The sequence below is a fragment of the Dromaius novaehollandiae genome, chromosome 14 (assembly GCF_036370855.1).
Source record: "Dromaius novaehollandiae isolate bDroNov1 chromosome 14, bDroNov1.hap1, whole genome shotgun sequence".
NCBI lineage: Eukaryota > Metazoa > Chordata > Aves > Casuariiformes > Dromaiidae > Dromaius > Dromaius novaehollandiae.
Window position 1 is genome coordinate 5,306,863 of NC_088111.1, and position 25,751 is coordinate 5,332,613.

The window sequence follows — 25,751 nt, forward strand, 5'->3', positions numbered from 1 at the left end:
ACATGAAAGCACAAAAAAGTAAGAGGGTAGAAACTCGCCTCTTCAATGTTCATTTACTCATTGTTTTTCTTGTTAAGGAGGAGAGCCAGAGATGGATGACTGCCTGGAGACACTGAAAGATGAGGAGGAAGCTTTGTGGGAAAATGTAGAATGCAACCGTCACATGCTGAGCCGGTACATCAATCCAGCCAAACTGACCCCATACCTACGGCAGTGTAAAGTAATTGATGAGCAAGATGAGGATGAAGTGCTCAATTCACTTATGCTGCCCTCCAAAATTAACCGAGCAGGTAATTATTTTGTGAATGGCTACATCTGCACCCCTGTCTGAACAGTAGTATTTTGCTGAAACTAAGGAGGAGCCTGTATCAAATTACAGTTTATGATGGGGAAACCTGTATGTCATTTACGTGAGATTTAATGTAAAGAGGGGAATCTGCTGCTGCAGAGAAGAGCTACTTTTGTATCAATGATTCTTGCCAGTGCTGTGCACGCTGGAACTCATTGGGCTTATATTCCCAACGTAGCCCTGGCAAACATTTCAGTTAAAACAAGCAGCAGCTATTGCGATTCCTAGAGTAGGCTCTCAGCTATCTTGTGGTGCTTCATGATTTGTCGCTGAAGGGTCTGACAGTGTTTCAATACTGCCTGGTAAGGGCTGCACTGAATACTGCATCTTTTGAAATTTCTGTTCCAGAGACCAATTTGCTTGTACTCCTTTGGAATAACAATCAGCACAAACATAAAGGGTACATGGCAATATTTTATGAATTCCCCTGAACTCAATTAATCAGCTGGCTTTTCCACAATGCATTGCTGTGGCATAGACAAACCTTCAACAGATTTGACTTCAGGGATACAGTACTTGCTTACGCTACTCACAGTGCTCTTATGTCATCTCTCACTCTCTTCTCTGTGGGCTTCACGTAGGCCGACTGCTGGACATTCTTCACACCAAGGGCCAAAGGGGCTATGTAGTTTTCTTGGAGAGCCTGGAGTTTTACTATCCTGAACTCTACAAACTGGTGACAGGGAAAGAGCCTACACGGAGATTTTCCACTATTGTTGGTGAGTAGAATCAGTCTCAAAGGAGCCTGTTGAAATGAGGACTACATTGAAGACTGGGTTTGATTTTTCGGATGAGAAATGGTAATAAAAGCTAGTCTTCTAGTAGCATTCTACAATGCCCTGTGGGAGACTCAGTTCTTCTGTCCCCTTCAAGGTGAAAAAGGATAGCAATAGATAAGGTATAAAGAAAAGAAACAGCCCAGTTGTCTGAATGAGGCTGAACAGCTTCAAATGGAATGATAGGCATTATGAGAAGTCTCAAGAGAAGAAACACTGGGAACTTACAGTGATGATTTCCACATGTGCAATAAATTTGAAGCATTCAGGTTAATTATACATGAACAGATTCATTTTACAAAGTTTGTGCTATTTTCACAGGCCTGTCAGCTCAGCTGAAGCAACGAGACAAATGTAAAGGCTTCATACTGTACCCAGACCTAAAGTATGCCTGTAATTGTGATACTGGTAGTAGTGTGTTGTGTAATATTGGTACTGTTACCAGTTAGATATGTAAATGTGTGTGTGTGTGTGAACGCATAATCTACCCCTCCATGCATATTCTGGGGCACTTGTTTCTTACTCAGTTCTGCTGAATCTTACTCTAGTATAAAGTTACTCTATTAGAAGTTGATAAGCTGTTGAAATATTTTCAGTGGAGGAGGGACATGAAGGCCTTACCCATTTCCTAATGAATGAGATCATTAAGCTTCAGCAGCAAGTAAAGGCGAAAGATGTGCAGCGCTGTGAACTCTTGGCTAAGTCTCGCCAGTTGGAGGATGAGAGAAAGCAACTAAAATTGAACAAGATAGAGCTGCTGACCTTCCAGGAGAGATACAACAAGATGAAGGAGGAGAGGAACAACTACAATGATGAGCTGGTCAAGGTGAAGGATGAAAACTACAATCTGGCCATGAGATACGCTCAGCTGAGTGAAGAGAAAAATATGGCTGTGATGAGGAGCCGAGACCTCCAGTTAGAGGTAAGAGAATGCTCTGGGCTGCTTTAATCAGAAAGTAGCAATAGAGGATGCCAGTGGCAGCCGGCAGAATTTTCTTCCCTTACAGTAGGACCTTCCCTTACAGTAGGATGGCGTGGAGCTTTCATTTGTTTTGCTCATCCAGGCGATTAAAGGCATGACTATACAGAAATGCCTACTGCAGTGATATGTATTAATGGCAGATAATTTACAGACTTGTAATGGATTAAGGTAGCATATTTAAAAACAAAATGTTAAAAACATAATTATTTGCTGAAAACATAATTTTACACTTTCAGGCTTGATAATATATTGGGGCAGTTGTCCAAGTTTGTACTACAGCTTCTCGTGGTTTATTCAAAAATTCTCACATACGTCATTGGAACAGTTTGGGGCCATTTAGGAAATGGAAGGGAAATACTGCAAATGCCATGAAATCCATGCTTGTGTCAAGGGCAAGTCAGAGTAAATGACTCTGATGGAGCATTCCACCAAGTGGGTCTGGATACTAGATTTTATTTAAGAACCAATAAGACTAGACCTTTTACCCTACATGATCATTTCACACACTCATTCACTCACTCGCTCTCACCTGGCAGCGCTGTGTTCTCTAGGTGTCGACTTCCCCACAGCTGGTGCAGGAAGATCGGGCAGAAAGTCGTGTTGGTTCATGCTCTGCCACTGCTCACAGTTACCAGTCTCAGGCGTTACCAGCCAAGGTCCCTGGACATCCCCTGACATTCATCGCTGCTCCTCTCTCTGACCTCCGGGACCTTCCCACACTTCCAGGGTCTTTCCTCTAGCCAGGATCATCATCTTCTTCTTTCCAGGCCACCACCTTCTTTCCGAGACCACTTCTTTTTGGGAACCCTTCTTCTTGGCAGCACCTCTTCTTTCTAGAACCCCAAGCCCTCAGTTTTCCCAGTCTAAATAGTCAATGTGCAGAATCACAACATGTGAGCAGCCTCCTAAGTGGTAGTTATCATGTGTCTCATGTCTCTTTATTAATTGGAGGATTCAGGAAGTGCCACTTTTGTTTAGCCCAGGTGTTACCAAAATTTACAACCAGCCCATACCAGTTTTAGCTAGCAAGTAGCAGACTTCTGCTTGAGAGTTCAAAAGTTCAGTTTTCAACATTCACACCCTCCACACACACCCAGTTACCCGCTGCTTGTTAGCAGTAACAATTTAAGATTTTTTTCCCCACCTATGACAGTGTGCTTTTACTTCAAAGTGAGACTGTTTTGAGAGCAGTCCATACAACAGCTAAGAATTATTTCTTTGCTTTCCTGTTTCTCCTTTTCACTACTCCCTGGCTGTTCTAGATTGACCAGCTGAAGCATCGCTTGAACAAAGTGGAGGAGGAATGCAAACTGGAGAGGAACCAGTCACTGAAGCTGAAAAATGATATTGAAAACCGACCGAAAAAGGAACAGGTGCTGGAGCTGGAGCGGGAGAATGAGATGATGAAGACAAAAATCCAGGAGTTACAGTCCATCATTCAGGTATAAATGCCAGTCACTGCATTTAAAATTTAAAATTCCAGACACTTCAACTTATGCCTCCTCCTTACCCAGAGGATGGATCAAGCAGGCTTCTGCACTCCTTTCCTCCAGGCACCCCCCCACTCTCCTCCCATACTGTCTCATATACCCCACCTCTCCTCACAGCCTGCCTTGGCTGCCACGCTGAAGGATCTAAGTGTCCGGACAAGGCTGTGAGACTGAGACAGAGAAGCAGCAGATGGTGACAGCTCCCACATACTTTCAAAAAGGGACAGGGAGTTCAGGCCATAATTGGGAAACTGGTAACTCTATGAACAAGAGGAGGTAGCATGGTCTCTGCTACCCCCCCTCACCTCAAACTCAATAACTGCTTCTGGTAGAATGTTGGGAAGTGTTGAGTGAAACCTCTACCTCCAAAGCTGCAGTGAGCATAAGTGCAAAGTTTGAAACAGCAGAAGGATGTATACCTCCCAGCTGTTTGTAGTACTCCTTGTACAAATACATGTATGAGGGAGGAACAGGACAAAAAAAAGCATTATCTAATAAACGAAGCTGTACATGAGAGACTGGCTCTTTCAAGATGCTAAGTGCATCTGTTTAGTTGCTGAGCATTCAATTCTATGTCTTAGCCCCTCTGTGGTTCTTTGTACCAGTCTGTCACTACAAAGCTGCCTTAAATAGGCAGCCTAGAAATTTCTGACAGTGGATCTATGTACCCTGCTTTGTGCTATTGTCGTATCTGTGCTGAAAGGTCTTGATGAAGAAGAGAGAAATAAAGGTTTTTGTACTTGAGTGGTCTGTAGTTACCAGAAGCCCCATAGAAGATTGCTGTAGATTGTACAAGTTTCTTAAGTAACCTTTGTTTGGGTAGATGGGAAAAAAGGCTAACTTATAGCTAATTTAGCACTGTGTTACACTGTGAAGAGCTTAGCCAAATATTAGGATGTACATGAGAATGCTCAGCACTTTAAAAGGACACAAGCCTTTTCCAGCAAAGTGACACTTTAAAAAGATTATCAATGTATGTGCATTTCAGAATATGGCAGTGGTCTCTACTAATGCCTAACAATTCTTAGGTCTAATACAAATCCAATTCAAAGGTTGAAAAAGGGTGTGGTATAGATGGTTCTATGAGTTCTAGTCCATGTAGAATCTCTTATATTAACAGGAAAAGGCCTTTAACACCTAAAGAAGTAGAAAAATAATCTAAAAATATTGAAAAATAGGGTTGAATTAGAATTAGTATTCCCCTAAGTGAAAAGATAAATAAACAAAAGGCAATTTGTTTTAGAAATACGTACTTTATTAGCTAAGGAAAATGTCAGTGAAATCTCCAAATTAGTCTATGTATTTTAAAAATAAATATGCATGTTGTTGCTTACATTTTGTGCCTTTTTCATCTTCCATTTATGATTAATTTTGGATGACAATTTATTTGTTGGAATCTGCTCTAATAACCTTGTTAATTTTAAATCTGAAAGAAAAAATATTTCTGGACACTATGGAAAATGAAGCAGTGGTACAAGCTACTCCAGGCATGTTTAATATTCACTGAGCATAGCCCTGTAAAGCCTATGCATGCTTTAAAAATTCCCCTGAATGTTTTCTTAGGCCTTGCTCTTTGGTAAAGGGTGAATTTTGTGCTCAGTGAGAGCTGATTAATACAGAAGAGTTTCAAATGCAGGGCTTGGAGTGAAGAATTGTCACTGCATCCCAAATGGATCAAATTATATCCAGTACAAAAAAAGTAAAACGGTTCCTTCATCAGACCATTCTGACAGCAAGACAGGCTTTATTCATCTTTTCCGACTTTATTTTAAAATATGAACAAACGTCCATCTCTTCTCCTGCTTTTCTATTGCAAGACTATGTTCATTTTCTGTTCCTCTGGTTTGTCCTTGTCTTTGTTTCTTTTTTCCCTACAATACTCTGTTTTCTTTCTCTGGACTCTCTCTTAAAAAATTCTTTCCTCAGGCTGACAAGCGGAGTTTGCCAGATTCAGACAAAGCCATTTTGGATATTCTGGAACATGACCGTAAGGAGGCACTAGAAGATCGTCATGAGTTGGTCAACAAGATCTTTAATCTCCAAGAGGAGATTCGTCATGTGGAGGACTTGAGAGATAAGGTGAGAAATGAAAGGATGGAAAGAAATGAGATATCTCAAGCTAGTGCCCAAAAGATTTCTGAGAGCGGTGGTGCTTAACAGTTGTGTGTCATTTACAGTATCTTGAAGAGAAAGAAGACTTGGAGTTAAAGTGTTCAACGCTAGGGAAAGACTGTGAGATGTACAAACACCGTATGAACACTGTGATGATACAGCTAGAGGAGGTGGAAAAAGAGCGAGATCAGGTATCTGCCTTTAAAGGGGGGGGAAAATTAGTAGCAAAACTATATCTCTCGTGTGCCACTTCTGGGATTTGAGAGTAACTAGACCCAAAATACCATTAAAAAATAAACAGTTACAATAAATTACTGCTTTCTGGAATTTGTATAAATGTTATTAAGCACAGGATAATATTGGGCTGTTTCCACAGTGTAGCATCTTCCAGATAGGACCAAGTTCTTAACAACTGCTGTAGGCTGTATATTAGAGTCGGGTAATTCTGTTTGCTCTCTGGAGTGTATTGCCACCAACTAAGAGGGAGCTAGAAATGAACCTCCCCCATCATCATAATTTTTAATGGTTATACTGTGGCAGATCTTGGTTCTAATTGCTGTGTTAATTGATGGTTGGACACCAGTTCTGAAGTCCCTGTTCTAAAGACCTTACGATCTAAACCACAAGGAGAAGGTATCTGCTGCCTCTGTGCAAAACAGGTTTTTCCTCTCCACTGCAGGCATTCCGTTCCCGTGATGAGGCTCAGACACAGTACTCACAGTGTCTGATAGAAAAGGATAAATACAGGAAGCAGATTCGAGAGCTGGAAGAGAGAAATGATGAACTCCGAATTGAAGTGGTTAGGAAAGAGGCTTGCATTGTTAACCTAGAGTGCAAACTCCGACGTCTCTCTAAGGACAATAACTTTCATGACCAGGTAGGGCTAAGGAAGTCTGACATGGGTTCTGTCCTTTAAGACTTGGTCTTAAAAACATTTCAATATGAAGGGGAGAGGGGACTTTTAAAATTTCCCTCATGAATTAGGTGAAAAAATAACTTCTTTCTACTAAACGTCAATGTTGTGAGAAGTTCTTGGGTACAATGGGATTCAAGTTGGCTGTGTAATGCACATAGCTTCTCAAAGGCTGGCATTCCTCAGCTTGATGTTAGGTGGAAGGAAAAGAAATACAGAAAGACAATGTTCTGGGGCAGAAATTACAAATACGTCTTCTGAGGAGTGTGCCCCGGTGAACAGAAATCCCCACAGAATCAGAGTTACTACTTTGGGACAGGAAATATGTTCTGCATGAGCTTTTGGAGCACTGGATTCACAGACAGTTCAACCAGATTACGCCAAAGGGAGGTCATGAGGAGTTGTGCCCAGCTCTTCTCAGAAGTAAAATATTTCCTTTTGAATTTTAGAGTTTGCCACGGAATCTGCCAATTACCATTATTTCCCAGACCTTTGGGGCTCCTAGCCCAAAAGCCAATGGTCAGGAAGCAGATGACTCCTCCACTTCTGAAGAGTCTCCAGAAGACAACAAATTCTTCTTGCCTGATCAAGCTCGACTCAAGAGAAGGGTGAACCTAAAGGGAATCCAGGTGTGTCTTAATATGAGGCTGGAATGATATAGTTAGGGACTGTTAGAACTAAGAGACATAATGCATGTTGTTGTGCCTCTAAAAATGTTGTGCTATACAGATAGGCATAGGTTTACATATGATAATGAACTGTTATTATTGCCCTGTGAAGATTTGTATATTGAGGAGCAGATATAGTCAGGCTTCATAGACCATTTTCTGCCCCTTTTCTCCATTTTGGGTATTCCCCTTGCTTTTGCTGTTCATTTACATTCTTTAGGCATCTTCCTTAAATTGATTCTTTGCCTTCTTAACAGTAAGAAGGTATAATGCCCAAAGTCCAACACACAAGGGTTTGAAGACTGAAAACGAAGCATTGGTGGAAAAGCTTACATCAGCTGGAAGGAATAATAGAAAAAAAAGGACAGAGTCTAGAGCAAAATTAACTGCCTAATTTAGAATTAAATTATGGCAATTTCTTCACACTTAAGAGTAAGGGTAGCATGAGTTAGGTCCTTGATTTCACCAGCTAGCTGCATTCATTCAGCTATTATCTGATACTGTATTCATGAATTGTAAAAAATATACAGTATAACATTCAGAGTTTTGAGCTCCTATTTCCTTTCATGTGCATTTGAATTCTCCCTGTCCTTTATAACCTTTCTGAGTTTTGACTGTCATTATTAGTTATGGCAGTAGAGCTGAATTTTTTACATGGTACACTCCAAAAGGATGCCTGTTGTATTAACAGCTGCCTGAAACCAGTCCCAAGGCACCAACTTCACCTTTTGTCTTTTTGTTCCCTCAGCAGAATCTGGAAATTACAGTGCATTTGGGCCAGACTTTTAAGGTAGTTAGGTAGCTATCTCCCATTCATTGCAGTGGAATTTAAATACGTAAATATCTTCTAAATTGTGGGCTCTATTGTTTAAATGAGGACATATATATTGCAGCATAACTGTGAAAAGCAGTGAAAATATCTGTTTTACAGAGTATGGCAAATATCCTGCATTTATTTTTTGTTTGTTTATTTTGTCCTCTTTCTTTTAGATAAATCCAAGAGCTAAATCCCCTGTCAGTATGAACAAAACATCAGAGTTTCAAGGTCAGAAAGAGTACCCCTGTCCTTATTCCTTTTCTGTTGCTTTGTCTTGTCCACTCCATCTCTTTTGGTTATTTTAACAAATGTGCCAGCATGGGAAATTCTTAACTAAGTCTGAGTCTCTAAAATGGGCAGTTTCTTTCATAGTAAATAATGTCATAATTTGAAGTAGTCAAGTGGTCTACTGGATTGTCCTTTCCATCCAAAGATACCTCCACAGATACATAACTTCTCTCAATGTTCTGTTTGTTCAATTTTCCTTTTAGTTTATAAAATTTTTAAAGGCATTAGATTAATACCTGTATTAAAAGTCATTATACTATTCTCTTTTTGCTGTTGGTAAAATCCTTCAAGCTGGAGAGACCCCTAATCTAGTGATCATCTAATGAGTCCCTTTGCCGTTCAACAAAAAGGAATTCATTTTTATTCTAAAGCATTGCAAAGGTTGGCGTTTTCTTGACACACCCATCAGCCAGCTGCCAAGTTACCAAATTAGCGGGTGTATCCTCATGTTTGAGCTTCCCCTAATTCGTCTTATTTATCTAAGACTGTTCTCAAACCAAACAACATCTTAGCGAACACTTCCTTTATTTGTTATGTGCTGCAGCATGCTCACTGTTGTACGGAATATAATGGGAGGCATGGTTTCTGTTCCAAGACATTGAATATTAAATAGTATGTTTTATATCAGGGAATGTGCAACCTTAGTCCGAATTAGAGGTGCTGAGGAAGGGAAAGCAGAAGTCGACAAAAGCATTCACACTGTGCTACCTGGGGCTGCTGAGAGATCTCAGGCTTCTTAGTCCCTGTTGTAAATCTGTCTGAGCATAATTCAGTGAGCAATCCTTGTTGCAGATTGCCAGATCAAGTTGACGAAGTTAAAACATGAATAAGTATAACAATCTTTATTAAATTTGGTAATTGGTTTTCATAGATCTAATAAAAAAATTCAGGAGAGGCTGAAAGCGGGAAAGTGCGCAAGAGGCTCTCCAGTGTTGTGAGCATTTCTGTATTTGGTTGGGCAACTGAAAGTGAAGGAAAAGGGGCCAGAGTAGGAAAGCAGAGGGCATTTCCTGAAACCTCTGTCCAGTAAAGGAGGAGGGAAATGGAAATAGAAGGATAATGCTAAGTGTCATTGCAAAGCTGGAAGATTCTATTGAAAGTGATCTAACATAATTTTCTCTTTTGTCTCTCATCTGTGAGTGCAGCAGTTAAAGTACAGGATGAAGACGGGGCTGATGCCAGCAATGGCCGCACAGACACTACTTCCTCTAATCCTGTTTCCATCAGTAACTCCATCAGCAGCTGTGAAGTCAGCAAAATTGTAAGGAGTGTTCAGATGCCCCTTGCCTGTCTATGACCTTCTCTCCGAATGTGGTTCAGAGCTCTTGCGACTCACTGTTAGCGCTTCACTAGCATCCCAGCTGTGATCAAATTCAAGGCTGTTGCCAGAGGCTCCCTTAATCCTTTTACCAGCATTGTTCGAACCATGTTATTAACCTTTTCCAAAATCACATAACTGGCTTATGTTTATTTAAAGATATTTCAAAGGTATTTATGACCTCTCGCTGTCTCTTCATGCTGTTTAACATTTACTGTTAGAAGGAAGAGATGTTCTTTAAAAGCTGTTTTGTAATTTATTTTAAGAAGCATTTTCAACATTCTTTTGGAGTTTTCTCATGCCTTTCCAGTCTATAAGTAAGTGAGTCAGAAAAGGGGTGCAGATCACAGCTGGAAACTTCTGCATACCATAGCCAAACCGTTTCTCCCCTGCTTGCTGTATCCCCATAGTCTCCCAATGTAGGTATTCTATTCTATCTGTGTGAGCATTGACACAGCAGGACAAGCAGACAGAGAGAATGCTCTTGCAGAGTGTTAATAACAAAGAACAAAATATCTTGCTAGAACACCATGAGAAATGCTGCCCCTAGGAAATTAAAATTATACCCAAGAATAGCCAGGGAAGAACTCCCTGCCTCTCCCAATAAGCTTAGCTGTTTTCAGGAATATTCTTTGGAATATCTGTTGTATACCTTGATGAATTACACTGTCTTCATTGTAGTAAAATCTAGAGTTTAGTCTCCAAACTGGTGTACTAGGTTAATAATCGAGTATATGGAGATCTGTAATTTTCTTACTCATTCTTTATACCCTCCGGTATGTCAGCGGTGCAAAATACACTCCACACATAAAGGATAAAGTTAAAATTCTTCCATAAAGCAACCAGTCATGTGGTCACAGGAAAAGATACTGTGCCAGCACAGAAAACATATGTATAGCTATGACACTGGACTATATGAATATGAATGTTCTTGTATGTAGCGTTCTATGAGCCTGGAATCAATTTTTCTTACTGTTGGATGTGCTTTTCAGTGCAAAATACCGCTAGCAAGCTAGCAAGTTAATGTTTCTGCAGTTTAGAAATGATAGCGCACCTAGTATGAACATCCTTTCTGTTACTGTTTTTTAAAAGCAAACCTTGAGAAATCGCAATGACAGTATCATGTCTACTACTCCGGAGCCTCCAGGAAATGATTCAATAGTCCGCCGTTGCAAAGAAGACGCCCCTCATTGCAGGTAGGTAGCCATGCTGGTGAAATATGGCAGGAACCTGTTGTCACAAGGAGGAGGCAAATGGTGCCTTAGATGTCTTTGTCTCTGACTCCAGTTGGAGAGTTCCTATTAGGCAGTAGGACTACATTCCTGAGCATTTTAGGACTGCAGACCTTCATCCCTGATCTTTTCAAAAACACTCAGGAGTCTCTGATGATTCAGCTGAGGTGAATGATACAGTGATACGATGGCATCGTTGCCTTTTCTAGGTTATGTAATAACAAAGTACTGAAATGACTAGGCACCAATGCTGTCAGAGAACATGCTGTACCTTTGTAGCCTGGTACGGCTCCACTTTTTGCTTGCCAGGCCCATGCTGCCTGTGTCTCTGTCCCTGTCCCCTTCTCTCAAATCTCCTCCTTCTCCTCAGCAAAGTGCCAAAATGGAGCAAAGTTGCTGAGTATCTGTGAGGAGCGGGGTGTCCTGAGGTGAGGGAGGGAGGAATTTTTGTTGGACTCAGAGCTCTGTATCTCAGCATAGTGATGGGAGGAGAGAGATTTGTTGCCTCTGTTTCTCCTTCTGCTGCAGCTTCCACTTCTGTTAGGTGATAGCCCTCCAGTACTTCCCCTGCAAATGAAGTCAGATCAGCTGGGGAAGTTAGTGGCAGAAAGAAGAGAGACCTTGCCTACCTCATCATCCCCTAAATGGCACTGACCCCTTTTCTAAATGTTTTGTAGCACTGCAATACTTGGAAATGCTGTTTTGGTGTTGGTGTCAATAGCATCAGTGTTTGTATCAGAAACAGATATTTCTGATATCAGACCTGTCCGAAGATAAAAATACACACTGGAAAAAGTGTCATAAAAACAAAACACTATCTCTTCATTCCTTTTGGAGAAAAGAATAACAAAGCACAAGTAAACAAATTTAAAAGAGAGTTCTATATGTAGAGGATTTACATCTTTATTAGTGCTTTTCAAACCAAACTCATCTCTAGCAAACTGTCACTTTCACCTCTTTCTCTCTGTAAGTATTTGCAAGACAGCTTTCCACTGAGAGCATCCTCAACTAGCTTTCCCTCACAATTTTCTAGGCTGCTGAGGTTTTAGGCAGAGCGATCTATTCTAGTCTCTTCGGAGTTTTCCTGCATTGTCCTCCAAGGCCCTTTTTAACTGTGTATAAATTGTGTTAATTCAAAATGGAAAAAAAGGGTGGTTTTGTTACTGATTTTTATGTTTCATGTTTCAGGTTGAAAAACCTTTTCATGCCTGAACGTTTAAATATTAGCAGTATATGACAGAAGGCAGTAAAGATTACACAGATATTTTTCATCTTGTGGCCTTCTGTTACTACAGCTCTGACTATGTCCTGTTCCATATGTTAAGGCATTAGAAGACTGAGAGGTATTGAAATTTAAAAATACACCTCATATTAGATGCTCTTTCTCCCTGGCAAGGGGAAGGAGAAGATACCCTGGCTTAGCAAGGTGGGAATATGGCCTTGTTTTGTTAATAATCGCTAAAGTCAAGTATCTCTAGAGCATGCCCCAAAGTGATTTCTCTGTAGTTTATAACTTTATAATTAGCCTGCTAAGTTTTTTTAAAAACTTTTTTGTGAACATGGTCCAAAATAATTGCTATTTGCATGCCAAGTTTCAGGTTTCACAGTTCATCTGATTTTGTTTTGTGTGGAAAAAATGAAGTAATAATTTAATACAGTAGGAAAAGGCGTATTCTTTCCTTGCTTATGCACAGTGTAAAAATAGCTGATTCTCCCCAGACTTACTGCAAAAATTCATCCTTCACCTGAAGCCAAATATGCAGAATATCAGCTCCACAGGAGAACTACAAATCATTCTGAATGGGAAAAACCAGCAGTTGTCATTTAAACAGCTTTGCAACTAAAGGACTTGCTTTAATCAATCCCTTCTAGTGAAATTCACTTGGCTGGACATCCCCAATAGCCCTTTAAGGGCAAAAATTGGTGCATTTTAACTGTTTTTATAGGCCGACCAATCTAGTTACCTTTAAAAGGAAAGGTTGTAACTGACTGATGTCAGTGGGAGCTGAATTGGGCCCAGAGCTGTGGAAAAGGAGTTTCTGTGCAGAGCTTGGTACACCATACTGTTCTGTTACTGTAGGTACCTGAGTAGCCATGTGAGGCACCATTAAGCTGTTACAAAATGCTTCCAGTACTTTAAATCAAGCAGGTAAATTATCCCTTTTCTGCTGCACCTCAGTCACTTTCCTTGCATTCACTATGTCCATCCTGACATTTTAGATCTATGGCGAAGAAAGCCATGCTGCAGTATACAGCAGGTATTAGGCAACCACTGTATCATAGTGCTGAAGCATGTGCGAGTCACTCAGAGGAGCCCATCAGTCATCAGCCCCCTTTGCCTTCAGCAAAATCTTCATTCACTCACTGCTGCTAGCATTTCCTTCTTCTGAATCTTCTTGCCCCTTCACCTGCCCCTTCCCATATTGGCTGACACACACCGTTTCCCTGCCACCCTCTTACTTCTTCCCTGGGCCCACGAGCATGTCACCATTGCTTTTTTTTTTTGCATCTGAGCAGCTGCTTTGTCCAGCACCTCCAACACCTTCCTTTTTCACAGATTCCTCCTTCAGAACTTATGAAATCTGCTGAGAGGTGGAAAGTGAACATCTTTCTCTCTTCCACTGTCTCATGTTTTCTTTTTAATTCCAGCCTGGTTGAAGAAGACAATGACAGCTTTGGATGTGATACTTTGGAGCTAGATGGTAAGCAAGAGTATATCATGTATATAGTTTAACTATGAGATGTGATTACCAGCCTTAAAATAAGGAAGGCATCAGATTGAAAGGGGAAGGGGTAGAGAGGACAGAGCCAGACTCTTCTTGTTGATACTCAGTTAAAGGACAAGAAGCAATGGGCACAAACTGAAACACAAGAAATTCAATTTAAACATAAGAAAAGGCCGTTTTACTGTGAGGGTGGTCAAACATTGGAATAGATTGCCCAGAGAAGTTGTGGAGGCCTCCATCCTTGGAGATATTCAAAACCTGACTGGGCAAGGCCTTGAGCAGTCTCCTCAAGCAAGCTGCTTAGAGGAGGGGGTTGGACTAGACAGTCTCCAGAGTCTTCTAACCTCAGCTGTTCTGTGAGAGTGAACAGGTAGGTTTAGTGAGCAAGACTGGCCTTGCTTGCCATGGCCTGTGGACATTAACCATTCCTCTGCATTAGGAGTTCCCCCATTCAGCTTTGGCTGGGATCAGCTAAACATTTACTTTCCCCTTTTTTGTCTTTGTCACTCTGTCTAGGACTTGATTTTATTTTTGTTACCTTTTTCAGATGACAGTCATGACAGGCACTCGCATGGAGCTCCTTCAGTGCACTCTTCCTCTTCTTCTCATCAGTCAGAAGGCCTGGATGCCTACGACCTTGAGCATGTCAACTCCATATTTAGAAAGTTCTCTCTGGAAAGGTATTTGAGATGCCAGTTTAACTACGTCAGACTGCGATAGAAGGGAAAGGCTACTATAGTAGAGCTCTCCCATTTATCTGTTAGTTGCTGAAGATAAAATGGCAGGAATATCATGTCACAAGTTGTCATTTGACACATAGATCTCATGCCACTATGTGAAGTCTTTACTTCTTTATGTCTGCAGCAATGTAATATGTTATTTTGGATCCCTTTCATAGTCTGTGATGCAATGAAGGTCATCTTAAAATTTCAAACACTTCAGGGCAGACAAAATGTTCTAGAGGTTTAAATGTATTCCTGTGATCTTGTTATCTTGCTGCCACAGGTGGGGTGCTGTTGCACATCTGAGTTATACACCTATGTCAGAGCACCTGAAGGTATCCAGATGCTCTTCTCCAGAATAATGTATTAAGTACTGAGAAAGATTTCTCTTTATATTCAAGTGTTTGGTAACATTAAAAGTTTATTTATATGTGCCTCATATATCATGCATACGTTTAACTCTGGATTGGTTGTTAAAAGCTGAGATAATTGTCTGTTACTTCCTTTCATGAAAACAGACCTTTTCGTCCCTCTGTCACATCGGTTGGTCGCATTAGAAACTCCTGCTATACTATCCAGCGCGTCACACTGAATGGAGACAGCCTCAACTCAGAAATTACTCTAGTTGGTGGTAATGACAAAGGGAGCTTTATTAGCTCTGTCAAGACAGGATCACTTGCAGAGAAAGCAGGTCTTCGAGAGGGACACCAGCTCCTTCTGGTAAGCATAAAATAATCAACAAACAGTATTAGATGTGTGTACACCTGCATGCATGCACACGCACCAAAATACTCTTCTTTGTTTCTTCTTTCATCTTGTATTAATGACTCTTGCAGAAGAAAATCTGATGTTGACTATGAAAATATGGGAGAATAGTATTTATGTTCTGCCAACATGCACACATCTTTGCACTTTACAGTAACTCTGAATGGAAGAGATTAAAACTAGACCATCTCCATTTCCTTTAATGCTGTCACTTGTGGTACTGCCCCTTTGAAAAGCTAGAATGGGAGTTGCTCTCAACTTTCACAGTAGTAGTCTGCATGAAAGGAGGTTCATGCTACTTAACTTAGCATGATGGCTCCTGAACTATTCCTTAAAGTGGCTTATTCTGGGACTGGGAATGTTGTGGGACAGAAATGGATACAGCTGCAATATGAATGGGAAGAAGGGCTGCACAGCTGCATAGGTGCTCCCAGCATCATGCAAGCAGGAGTTAAATGACGCTTCTGCTAAGTCATTCCCTGCTTAGCATTTTTCCTCCATTTCCAATGTTCCCAAACCTTTTTCCTATTAAAGAAGAAAATGTTCCACCAGTGCCCCCTCACTATTTCCCTGGGGGAAAGAATGGCATTCCTGCACTACTACTTCTGCAGCCTCCTACTGAGAAATCTGGGATTGTCAAAGAGCTGCAGTTCTGTTGCCTGCTAGTATTCCTAATTGGAGAGAAATTAAATAATCCAAACATAATATCTGCATCCTCAATAACAAAGTATCTGGATTGCAGGATCAGGAAAAAGACTATCGTCAGCTATAAAAAACTGGTATAATTGACTCAGAGATTAAACCCATACTGAAGAATAATATTTCTTTCATATCTAGTTGGAGGGATGCATCAAAGGGGAAAATCAGAGTGTTCCCTTGGATACTTGCACAAAGGAAGAAGTTCACTGGACAATTCAGAGGTGCAGTGGTGCAGTAACACTCCAGTATAAATCAAATCATGAAGGTAAGACCAAAGTATGGCTCAGGTCTATTATAGGGTGTAGTGTGGATGAGAACAAAAGGACCAGAATATCTTTGAGAGGGTATTAATTACACCACTAAAAATCTGAAGCAAGTCTAGTGATGTTACATATAGCTACTGTATATAACTACAACAGGTTTTAGCACTGAAACAGAGAGCAAAAATAGTCCATACAATTGTCACTTCAGGAGTCTGAAGAACTTACATGGTGGGCCAATAAAAACATGACTCAAAAAACACTCAAACTTATTTTTATATACTGTTTTCTATAGTAAAATGTGGCAAGCTGAATCTTCTTTTATCCAGCTGAGGTATGATTTAGCATTTACATGCTGAAGTTTCCCTGTTTATTACCTTTGTGGCTTTATCTTTAGCAGCTAGAGTTCATGCATGGTGAACAGAATTTGACTTTAGTGTTCCTGGCTTGTAATGTTAATTTGGTGTTACGAATCAAAAATTACACCCCAAAAACCATTTTTTACTTATGGTGCAGATACATTTTCCTTTTTTTTCTTTTTTTTAAGGCTGGTTAGAGAATTCCAGCTGCACCCATCACACAGGAAGTGATGTCTTTGATTTTCTTTGATGTTTTCAAAGGTAGCAAAGAATGTTGCAAGTTTTTTGGAGCACCACTTTGCTGCAGATTGGCATTTCCACAATCTATATAACATGCTCTAGTGGAGCTAATAATAAAGTGAATAGCTTGCCATTAAACTAGGTGACAGAACTCAAGCTGTATTTATATGATGGAGCTCTATATTTGTATGATGGAGCTCTAGCTGCATCTTCATCTTTACTGAGAAGTTTTCTGTTTTACGTTTCATCTGTGTGGAGCATTAAAATTGGGGTTACCTGAATATATCACTATAAGGAGATTCTTCTTACAGACTCTTAATACTTGCAGCATGACCTGTTCCTAAAGCAATGCCTCATTAGTGTCTTAAGCTGCAGACCCATAACTTCGTGTAACTATTCTAACTAGCATTCTAGAAGTATAGGCCATTTCTTGAGGGAGCCTCAGAATTTCTGTGCCGTGTACTTCTCCCATAGGACTTCCAGGAATGCAGAAATACTCAGGTTTTGACTACCGGTTGATCATGTTTGGCCTCTTCTTTTATTGCTGCAGGTTACCGGAAACTGCTGTCAGAACTGGAAGAAGGGCTTATCACATCAGGGGACTCATTTCATATCCGCTTGAATCTGAACATCTCTAGCCAGCTGGACTGCTGTTCCCTGTCGGTGAAATGTGATGAGATTGTACATATTCTTGACACCATGTATCAGGAGAGGTGTGAGTGGCTGTGTGCCAGAGTTGATCCTTTCACAGACAGGGATCTGGAAACAGGGACTATTCCCAGCTACAGCAGGTGAGTGTAATGCAGAGTGACCATGAGTGGGAGTAGTGGTTCTGGAAACAAGAAAATTAACTGCTGTGAGGAAAGAGTTGTATCTGTCAGTGTTAGGGATAAGGCCTGGTGATGTTACATTGCAATATGAGCTTTAAGGTTTTAGAAAGGAGACTCTGGATGTTACCTGAAACAATAATATGGATTTGTCAAAAAGCAGGATAGAAAAATATACTATGGAGATTCTTTACTCCTTAGCTGCACTGCAGTCCTGCTCATTATTTTGTTCCTCTGTACTATTAAGTCATTCAGTCAGTGATTCAGTCAGTCCTCACTACTATTGCTATTTCATCTTTTCTGTGGGCGCAGGCCCATTGCGGTCCAGCCTTCTTCCAAGTGGTTTCAAATTAATCTTGATCTGCGTGATTCCATTCTTTTTTTTAGAGCCCAGCAGCTTCTTTTGGTGAAGCTGCAGCGGTTGATGCATAGAGGAAGCAGGGATGAAACAGAAAGCTCATATAATACCCTTCGGGCACTCCGGGTAAGGACCTATAAACAAGGTTGTTTTACCATCTATGACTCAGTTGCTACTTGTTGTTCGTTATGTTAATTTTACATGAAATTCCTGTTTACTTGGTTTGTAGGTTTTGATTGTCCCAGGCAATGGATGTCTTATGTTTGCTTTAAATAACGTTGTCCCCAGCAATGGACGTAGCTCCAGCAAATTATTAACCCTTCCTGCTATGAGGGAGTACACTTTAAAAGTCTAGTATCTGCTCTGCATGGTACTTAATCCCTTTCATTCTTCTCTACCTGTAAGCCTCTAACACATGTTCATATCTACATGAGGAAGAAGCTGTGTCCTTGGAGTTAATAACCAGAATTCTCTCTTCTACTGTGAACAAGCAGCTAATCCACAGAGCTATCATTGTCCCATATTAGAAATATCTGTCTCCTCCAAACTACATGCTGTGCAGAGAAGTGGGATTATCAGGTCTTCATGCACAACAGCCCTGCCAATTTCTCCCTTTCCCTCAGTGAAAGTAGTTTGATTTTCCTTTCTTTAGCCCCAAGAACTCCATCTTTATGCAATTAAAAGCTAGCTTACTGATGTATTAGTTACCATACGGTCTTTCTAGAACTCTTAATAGCCCTTGGGACCACAGACAAATATGCTTCCAACACTGCGGAGACACTGTAGCCACTGCTTGTATTTGATCTCAATCAAGGTTAAGTGTCGTGCAGTCCTCCTGCACTCCAGTCCTCACTGATCAAAGGGATGGGGGTCACTGGCAGAGATGCTAGTGAAAGCAAAAGCTTTGCCTGCGATTTCTCAATGCAGAAATTACCTCTTTCATAAACTCTGGAGTGCCATCTCCTATGAAGAAAGGAATATGAAAGAACAGTAGCAGAAGCAATGTTTCTCAGCATAGGCAGTGTTATGGCTACTGTTTGTGGAATGTATTATTTGGGGTAGTTGTTAATCAGTTACTATCCCTTTTATTGGAAATACCAGATACCTGCTTTTGCTTGTTCTGTTTCTTGGATGCTGTAATTTAAAAAACAAAAAAGGAGAGAAAGAAAAATTCCTGTATTATTTTTACTAGAATACACTGCAGCCAGAGGAGCCTGCCCCACAGAACGACCCAAAAGCCAGCCCTCGCCTGTCCCGAGCAAGCTTTCTTTTGGGCCAGATCTTACAGGTAATAAAGTTCAAATCCTCAATGGGGTGTCTAAAATAATAGATCTGAATAGTAGATTTTCTCAGGCTATCATAATCTCCCCAGAAACTCCACCTCAGGTATAGGCGCTATGTCAGGATTTCTTCCTATCAAAAAGAGATTTAATATATGAAGAAAAGGAATGGGTTGTGTTTTCTAACTGCTCTTGAGATGTAGGGTGTTTGTTTTTAAGTGCATTCCTTCCATTAATAACATAACCTTGATGATTCAAACATTTCTCCCATCAGAGGCTGAAATATATTTTGTCTGAACCATAAGGACAAACGCATTTGGCTAGGCCAAATCCCCAGGTGTCTTTGATGTGAGCTTCCGTCAGAAAATAGTACTTGAATTGTAGGTCAGTGACTCTGAATGCTACAGAGTATGTGAGGGTGAAGGATAAAAAAAGACATGTGAAGGAAGATGGTTGTGAAGGTTAGCAAACATTAGGAATTAATATTTGGATAGAGGAATAGCTGGGTGGATGGGGAATGAAAGCATGAAGCATTTCTCTCAGTGTAAAAATCTGCTATTTAGGAGGTTTTGAGTCTCAGTGGTATGGGAAAGAAGGGGCAGAGCTCTGGGTATAATCTCTAAAACTCATGTGCTAGTATTCAGAGTGGGTATGTTGCTCTGCTGTGGATTCATCAGTGCTTGCACTGTTGATATCAGAGCTCTGCGAAGAAAAAGAACATGCTGCTTAAGAGCAGAGAGCAAAATAAGAACTCCCAAAGGGGATTAGCAAAGGCTCTGAATCAGACCTATGATATTTAAAGAGCCTGAGAATTCAGTCAACAGCTTCATGAAATCTTGTCTTTGATAGACATAGGTAATTCGGATCTTGTAGATAATAAGTGTGGACTGATGAATACATGGAGAATAAAGAATGTAAGGAATGAGGGTCAGATTTCTTTGTTTGCCTTTTCAGTTTGTCAGCAGATCTGAAAATAAGTATAAGCGTATGAATAGCAATGAGCGAGTCCGTATCGTCACTGGCTGGCCCTCTGGTCTGGCACGAACCTCATCTGAAGCAAAAAAGCCCTTGCCTGATAAACTGGAAGGTATGGATATAAAATAATAATAGCTTTTATACACATGACACTGATATAAAGACCACTGCATGGCTGTGAAGAAATCAGTTATCAGTCTTTCCTATCTCTAGCTTCTGTATTCCACTCTGTACAAAAATTAGACAGTGTTTATGACCAAAACACTGATTTTACTGGAAGTGCTTGGAGCACCAGGCCTTCATTAACAAGTTCACAACACTGAACTTTTGTATTTGGTTGGCAACTCTTCCTAGATTCTCTCTTGTTCTTCCTCCAAAAAGGTTTAACTCAAAGTAAGTTAAGCTAATAAGCAAGAAAATTCAAGCAAGTGGCATGTTAAACTATGAAATAATCTCTTGAAAGCAAAAGGCACTTGAATTATTTAGTATTAGGTTGGACATCATACTACTGCATGTATGGTAAAGGCAACCCTGGCATTAGAGAAGGGAGGACCAGTATGATTAACCATGTCAATTCTCATTAAAATGCACATATTTCTCCTGTCTCTTTCTCCAAATACTGTTGGAGAGGAAACCAGCGTATAAATGTCTTGTTCTTTACTCAGATTTGGATTCCGAAAGCGAAATCAATAAGAGCCTCAGTCTGATCCCTTATAGTTTGGTGCGACCAATCCACTGTGAGCGCCGGCGCCCTGTACTCTTCACCCCCACCATGCTTGCCAAGACCTTGGTACAGAAGCTCCTCAACTCTGGAGGTGCCCTGGAATTCAACATGTGCAAACCAGGTAATGATACAAAAGAGGATCATGACCATATACCCTCAGTGCTGGAAACACAAACATACAGATGCACACACACATATGGGCATGCACAATTGATAGCTCCCTTCATATCACATCTGAGTGAAATGTAGCTATAAATCCTACTGTTTAAGAATATTTGAAATATTCTGAATGTTTTTGAAACAGCCAGTGCACATGGTTATGAGGTTCTGTGTTTGTGAATGTTCTCCCTGCGTATGCTGTGTGGTTGCTAGGATGCTCCTCGGAGACTGGAATGCTGTGAGTGCTCTTTCTGTTTGCATCCTGTTTGCATACTGCATATCTAGGCAATGTGAAGTTTTGATTAATTTGTGTCTAGTATTTGCTATTATGAGGAATATCTTCCCTAGAGCAACTTTAGGTTTTTATCTAGTCCAAGGCTGTGAAGATTGTGCATTTGATGTACTAGAAAGACTGATTTTCTTCCTTGCTAAGTATTTACTATTAAAGCAATATGCAGTACTGTGATTGCTGTAGGGCAGGATTGTATACAGCACAGCATTAAACACAGCTGACGTTTCGTTTTTACACTCCCATTGAATACCCACTGCACAGTACACAGTCTTACAGTTATCCAGACAAACTGAAAAGTTAAGTATTATAATAAATATCGTCTGTCCTGCAACATAAAAGCTTTGATGCAGAGCTGAAATTCACAAGGGTACCAGTATCACACATTGCAACCTAAGCCAAATTTTTTGAAAGTTTAAACAGAAATGTTGGAACACTAAATCCATGTTTTAGGAACCTATACCAAAGTGACCTTCTTTTTTTTAGCACTTCTCAGCATCTTGCCCTGAAATGTTACTATGTAATATTAGGTGTGAGACTAGTATTTACTGCTTTAATATGATGCCTTGATAGTGTTGTGGTAATTGCCCAAGGACTCACTAATGCAGAATATAGCTGAGATACTCAGCTGTGATCAGATTAAGCTTTAATTGAATTAAATGGAAGAAATGAGGCAGCTGTTAGGACCAGCAATGAATTGTCTTCCTCTTTCCCACTCTTACATCCTACTTGAAGCACTATTGGATAGTTCCTTAGGTATATTATTGTTGTAATCTTGATCTTGTCCTCATCCACTTCTCTTTCCAGACATTGTAACAAAGGAAGAGTTCTTACGGAAGCAAAGGACAGAGACTATCATCTTCAGCAGAGAAAAGAATCTGAACACATATGAATGTATTGTACCTGCCAATATTGAGGCTGTCACTGCCAAGGTGCTTAGAGTACCCTGTATCCCTTCAATAAGTTGTCTGTGAATCTGTCTGCAATGTGCATTTCCTCTTGAATAAGAGAAGGACCAATTTACAGTTGCATGTTCTCCCTCTTGTCTGCCTTCAATCTCAGATTTCTATTTATTCCTTCAAATAGCTTTGATTTGTGCTCTTGCTTTTCCTTCCTTTTTCATCGTCGGCCATATCCTTTTATATTCTTGCTCATTCCCTGCAATGACCCACATTGATACAGTAAAATATCCTTTCATTTTCTATGCTCTGTCCCTTATTCAGTCCCTTTTCATTTCATAAGTATATATAAATGTGTGCAAGACTAAGGGGTACGAGGACCCAGACAAAAGGAAGGATAGTCTGAAACACAGACGTGGGAGTGTACAGTACAAAGAGAACAATGTCAAAGACAGAAATCTCACATCAAGTAGCGTAAATCTGATGCACAGCATGGAAAAAAGGAGAATTAAAGTGATGTTGTTTTCTTGGGCAAGTAGCTGTAGTCAGTGTTCTCTCTGAACAAAGAGCAAGTATGTGTGTTTGTGTATATATGTAAAACTTATATTTTATCATACTCTTTATCTTTAGATCAAGTCATTTCTATTTAAACCTTTCCGGAAAGCTATTAAACTTAGCTTTTATTTGACTGGTTGTAAACCGGTAGAAGGAGTTTGGACTTTAAATGTATATTTGACTAAAAGGTTTTAAAACAGTACAATGGTAAAGGGAGACCTATTCAGCTGACCCCATAAGGTATGGATACCTCTATCTCAAAATTCTACAGCTGTGAATGTTCCTTCGTGACACTGTTATGACTTTGTTTTTAGAATAAGCATTGTCTGCTGGAAGCTGGAATAAGCTGCACAAAGGATTTAATCAAAGCCAAGATATATCCTATTGTTCTCTTTATCAGAGTCTCAGAGAAAAACATCAAGAGGTTCAGGTAACATATCAAATCTTTTGCATATTTGATATTCTGTCTTATTCGGTGAGTAATTCTAGAGTCCAGTAATGTTATCACTGAGAGAAATACAGAACCTCTTCTCTCTTCATCTGGTGCTTCTATGTGCACTCTTTCCTCCCATGATTCCTCCCTGAAATTTTGTAACAGGAGAAAGTAAGATTTCCCCCAGATCTAGTACTCTTTTGCTGTCCCTGACAGCAATGAGTGTTGTGGGAGGATGAGACTGAAGAATATGTGGCTTTCTCCATACTCAGCACTCCCACAGCATTTCCTACAGTAATGCAGCTGGAACAGGAAAGGTCATAAACACATTCTGCCTGTGTTCTGTCCTCTTAAATTGTATCCCCAGAGCAGGTACTGGGGGGCAGGAGGAAGGACAGAGCTGGAGTAGCTGTATTCTCCACTGATTTTATTGCTTGTACATGATCAGTAGAAAATAAATTCTTGATGGGACAGCTGGGCCTATGAGATTCATTTAAAATTTAAGCCATTTATTTTTGGTCTGATCATTTGATACAGGAAACTATTGCCAAAGCCAGAGACTGAAGATGAGTTTTTACGTATGTGCCGTCTGAAGGAGAAAGAACTGGAAGCGCTGCCATGTCTTTATGCCTCTGTAGAGGCAGATGCATGGAGCAGTATTGAAGATCTTATCCGAACAATAAAAGACAAGATTGGAGAAGAGCAGCGTAAAACCATCTGGATAGATGAAGATCAGCTATAAAGAACAATAAATAAAATGGAGCTTTATGGTTACATAAGGACATACCAAAGTGGAGCTGGGGCTTTCAGAATTCTCTGATTCAGTGCCCAGCGCTCCCATTTCACTCTTGCTGGCTGGGGACTCTTCCTGCTGGCAGAAAGCGTGTGTGGAATGGAACTGGAGCTGTGTTTAATAGTGAATGTCTCAGATGCTAGGGAGGTAGGAGGTGGATCAGAACACTGCCACCACTGTTACTTCTAACCTACCAGCATCTCTTCAGAGACAGCAGCCGTATAACATGTGAGAAGGACAAAGATCTCGAGTGGGAGCTTGGGGTAATTTATTACATTAAAATATGGACTGCATTTGCCTCATTTAACGCTTCTGATGAGACCAGATAAGTGGAATCTAGGAGAAATATAGCATGAGGATTAGGCTAAAGGATATGAAAAGTGAGATGTGCCCCACACCCAGCCCAGAGGTGATATTCTGAACATATTCAATTAAGGAAGCTGAAGGCTGTTTGGTAGCAATAGAAACACTACCAGTAATGGCCTTAGCAGCTCTGTAATCCTGTTTTTACATGACCATTTAATCAGAAGAGAAGGAAATAACTATTATTCGTGGCATTAGTTGAAATGACGGTTTTCCCTTCACTTCTAAAACTCAGTTTTATTTAACATTTTTGCAGGTTTTCTTTTAGTCCTGGCACTTACAGCAAAGTAGACTCCAAAGTCCCAGTGGCACAGCAGATCTTTCCAAGTCTGCCAACATTTCATTTAGTTTGTCTCTGTCTCTGTATTGTATTCATTTATGCATCTCTCAGTTTTTAGCATTTTTTACTCAGGGAAAATACTGTGGTGCCTTCTCTAGACAACAGGTTTCTCTGTTTCTCCACTGAAATCTGTATTCCTCTACAACATCATTGCCTGCCAACGTGCCTGCTCTCAACAGGAGGGATGGTTCTGAGAAGAGGAAAAGCAGCATTTCATAAGCCAGTAATAGCTATGAGCCACTCAGTCCTTGACCTGTCTGCCATGGTTGACAGCAAAGAGACCAGTGAGCATCACACTGTGCTGTGGCAAATAGGGTAACATTTTCAAAGAGTGTACATGACTTAGAAGACCACATCCCATTTTCAAAAGTACTGCAGTCCCCAGAGAGTTTAAGTTTCACCGATAATGAGTGGAAGTTGGACTCCTAAATCTCTTAGGGCTTTGAAAATTTTTTCTCTATACAGCCAAATTTATTCAATAAGAATGATTGGATAATAATGACGTGCACAACTGCTGATCTGAAATGCAATAAAGTCTGACCTATGGATGAAAAGTTGTACATACCATTATTCTGAAGTCCTTCATTCCCTGCCATGTCCCTACCTTTTAAGACAAATTTCATAACAAATTTGTCTTTGCTTCTGTGTTCATCCTAAATCCCCCATCTTGGTGCTTCAGACCAGCATGCAGCAGCTGGTAGTAAAAAGACAGAATCCAAGCAAAACATCTGGACCCGTTGACCTCACCAGATTAGATGCTACATTGTCCTTGAGATGAGCTTCTGATGTTGTGGATGTCTCTCAGGTGGATTGGGTCCGTTCGTGTTGGCTTGTGTGCCTGTGCTTTTTTGCTCTTCTTTTACTTTCATGCACATCATTTTTTAACTAATGGTACCTTCTAGAAATCATTTATGTCACTTTACATCTAAACTTTCTGCTGCTGTGTTTCTCACATTATTAATGTTTGAAAGACTGTTCATAGCTAGTACTTCTCAGAGAATAGCTGTTTACCTTCCCCATGCCATCTGCTTGGACTCTGC

At 40.4% G+C, this 25,751-nt stretch overlaps 1 protein-coding gene across 1 annotated transcript in view; it reads left to right on the plus strand.

The window, feature by feature from the left end:
* Positions 1 to 25,265, plus strand: part of CARD11 (caspase recruitment domain family member 11) — a 49,999-nt gene extending 24,734 nt beyond the window's left edge. Inside the window, exons 3-25 of the mRNA XM_026116189.2 lie at positions 78 to 290; positions 931 to 1,068; positions 1,722 to 2,047; positions 3,370 to 3,549; positions 5,524 to 5,676; positions 5,775 to 5,900; positions 6,389 to 6,586; positions 7,072 to 7,251; positions 8,281 to 8,335; positions 9,541 to 9,656; positions 10,806 to 10,909; positions 13,595 to 13,647; positions 14,219 to 14,351; positions 14,912 to 15,113; positions 15,996 to 16,122; positions 17,267 to 17,507; positions 17,931 to 18,027; positions 19,094 to 19,189; positions 20,136 to 20,268; positions 20,822 to 21,001; positions 22,136 to 22,260; positions 23,097 to 23,212; positions 23,753 to 25,265. Of these exons, the coding sequence (XP_025971974.2) occupies positions 78 to 290; positions 931 to 1,068; positions 1,722 to 2,047; positions 3,370 to 3,549; positions 5,524 to 5,676; positions 5,775 to 5,900; positions 6,389 to 6,586; positions 7,072 to 7,251; positions 8,281 to 8,335; positions 9,541 to 9,656; positions 10,806 to 10,909; positions 13,595 to 13,647; positions 14,219 to 14,351; positions 14,912 to 15,113; positions 15,996 to 16,122; positions 17,267 to 17,507; positions 17,931 to 18,027; positions 19,094 to 19,189; positions 20,136 to 20,268; positions 20,822 to 21,001; positions 22,136 to 22,260; positions 23,097 to 23,212; positions 23,753 to 23,957 (3,497 nt within the window). The 3' untranslated portion in view covers positions 23,958 to 25,265. The remainder of the gene's footprint in view (positions 1 to 77; positions 291 to 930; positions 1,069 to 1,721; positions 2,048 to 3,369; positions 3,550 to 5,523; positions 5,677 to 5,774; positions 5,901 to 6,388; positions 6,587 to 7,071; positions 7,252 to 8,280; positions 8,336 to 9,540; positions 9,657 to 10,805; positions 10,910 to 13,594; positions 13,648 to 14,218; positions 14,352 to 14,911; positions 15,114 to 15,995; positions 16,123 to 17,266; positions 17,508 to 17,930; positions 18,028 to 19,093; positions 19,190 to 20,135; positions 20,269 to 20,821; positions 21,002 to 22,135; positions 22,261 to 23,096; positions 23,213 to 23,752) is intronic.
* Positions 25,266 to 25,751: the final 486 nt, after the last annotated feature.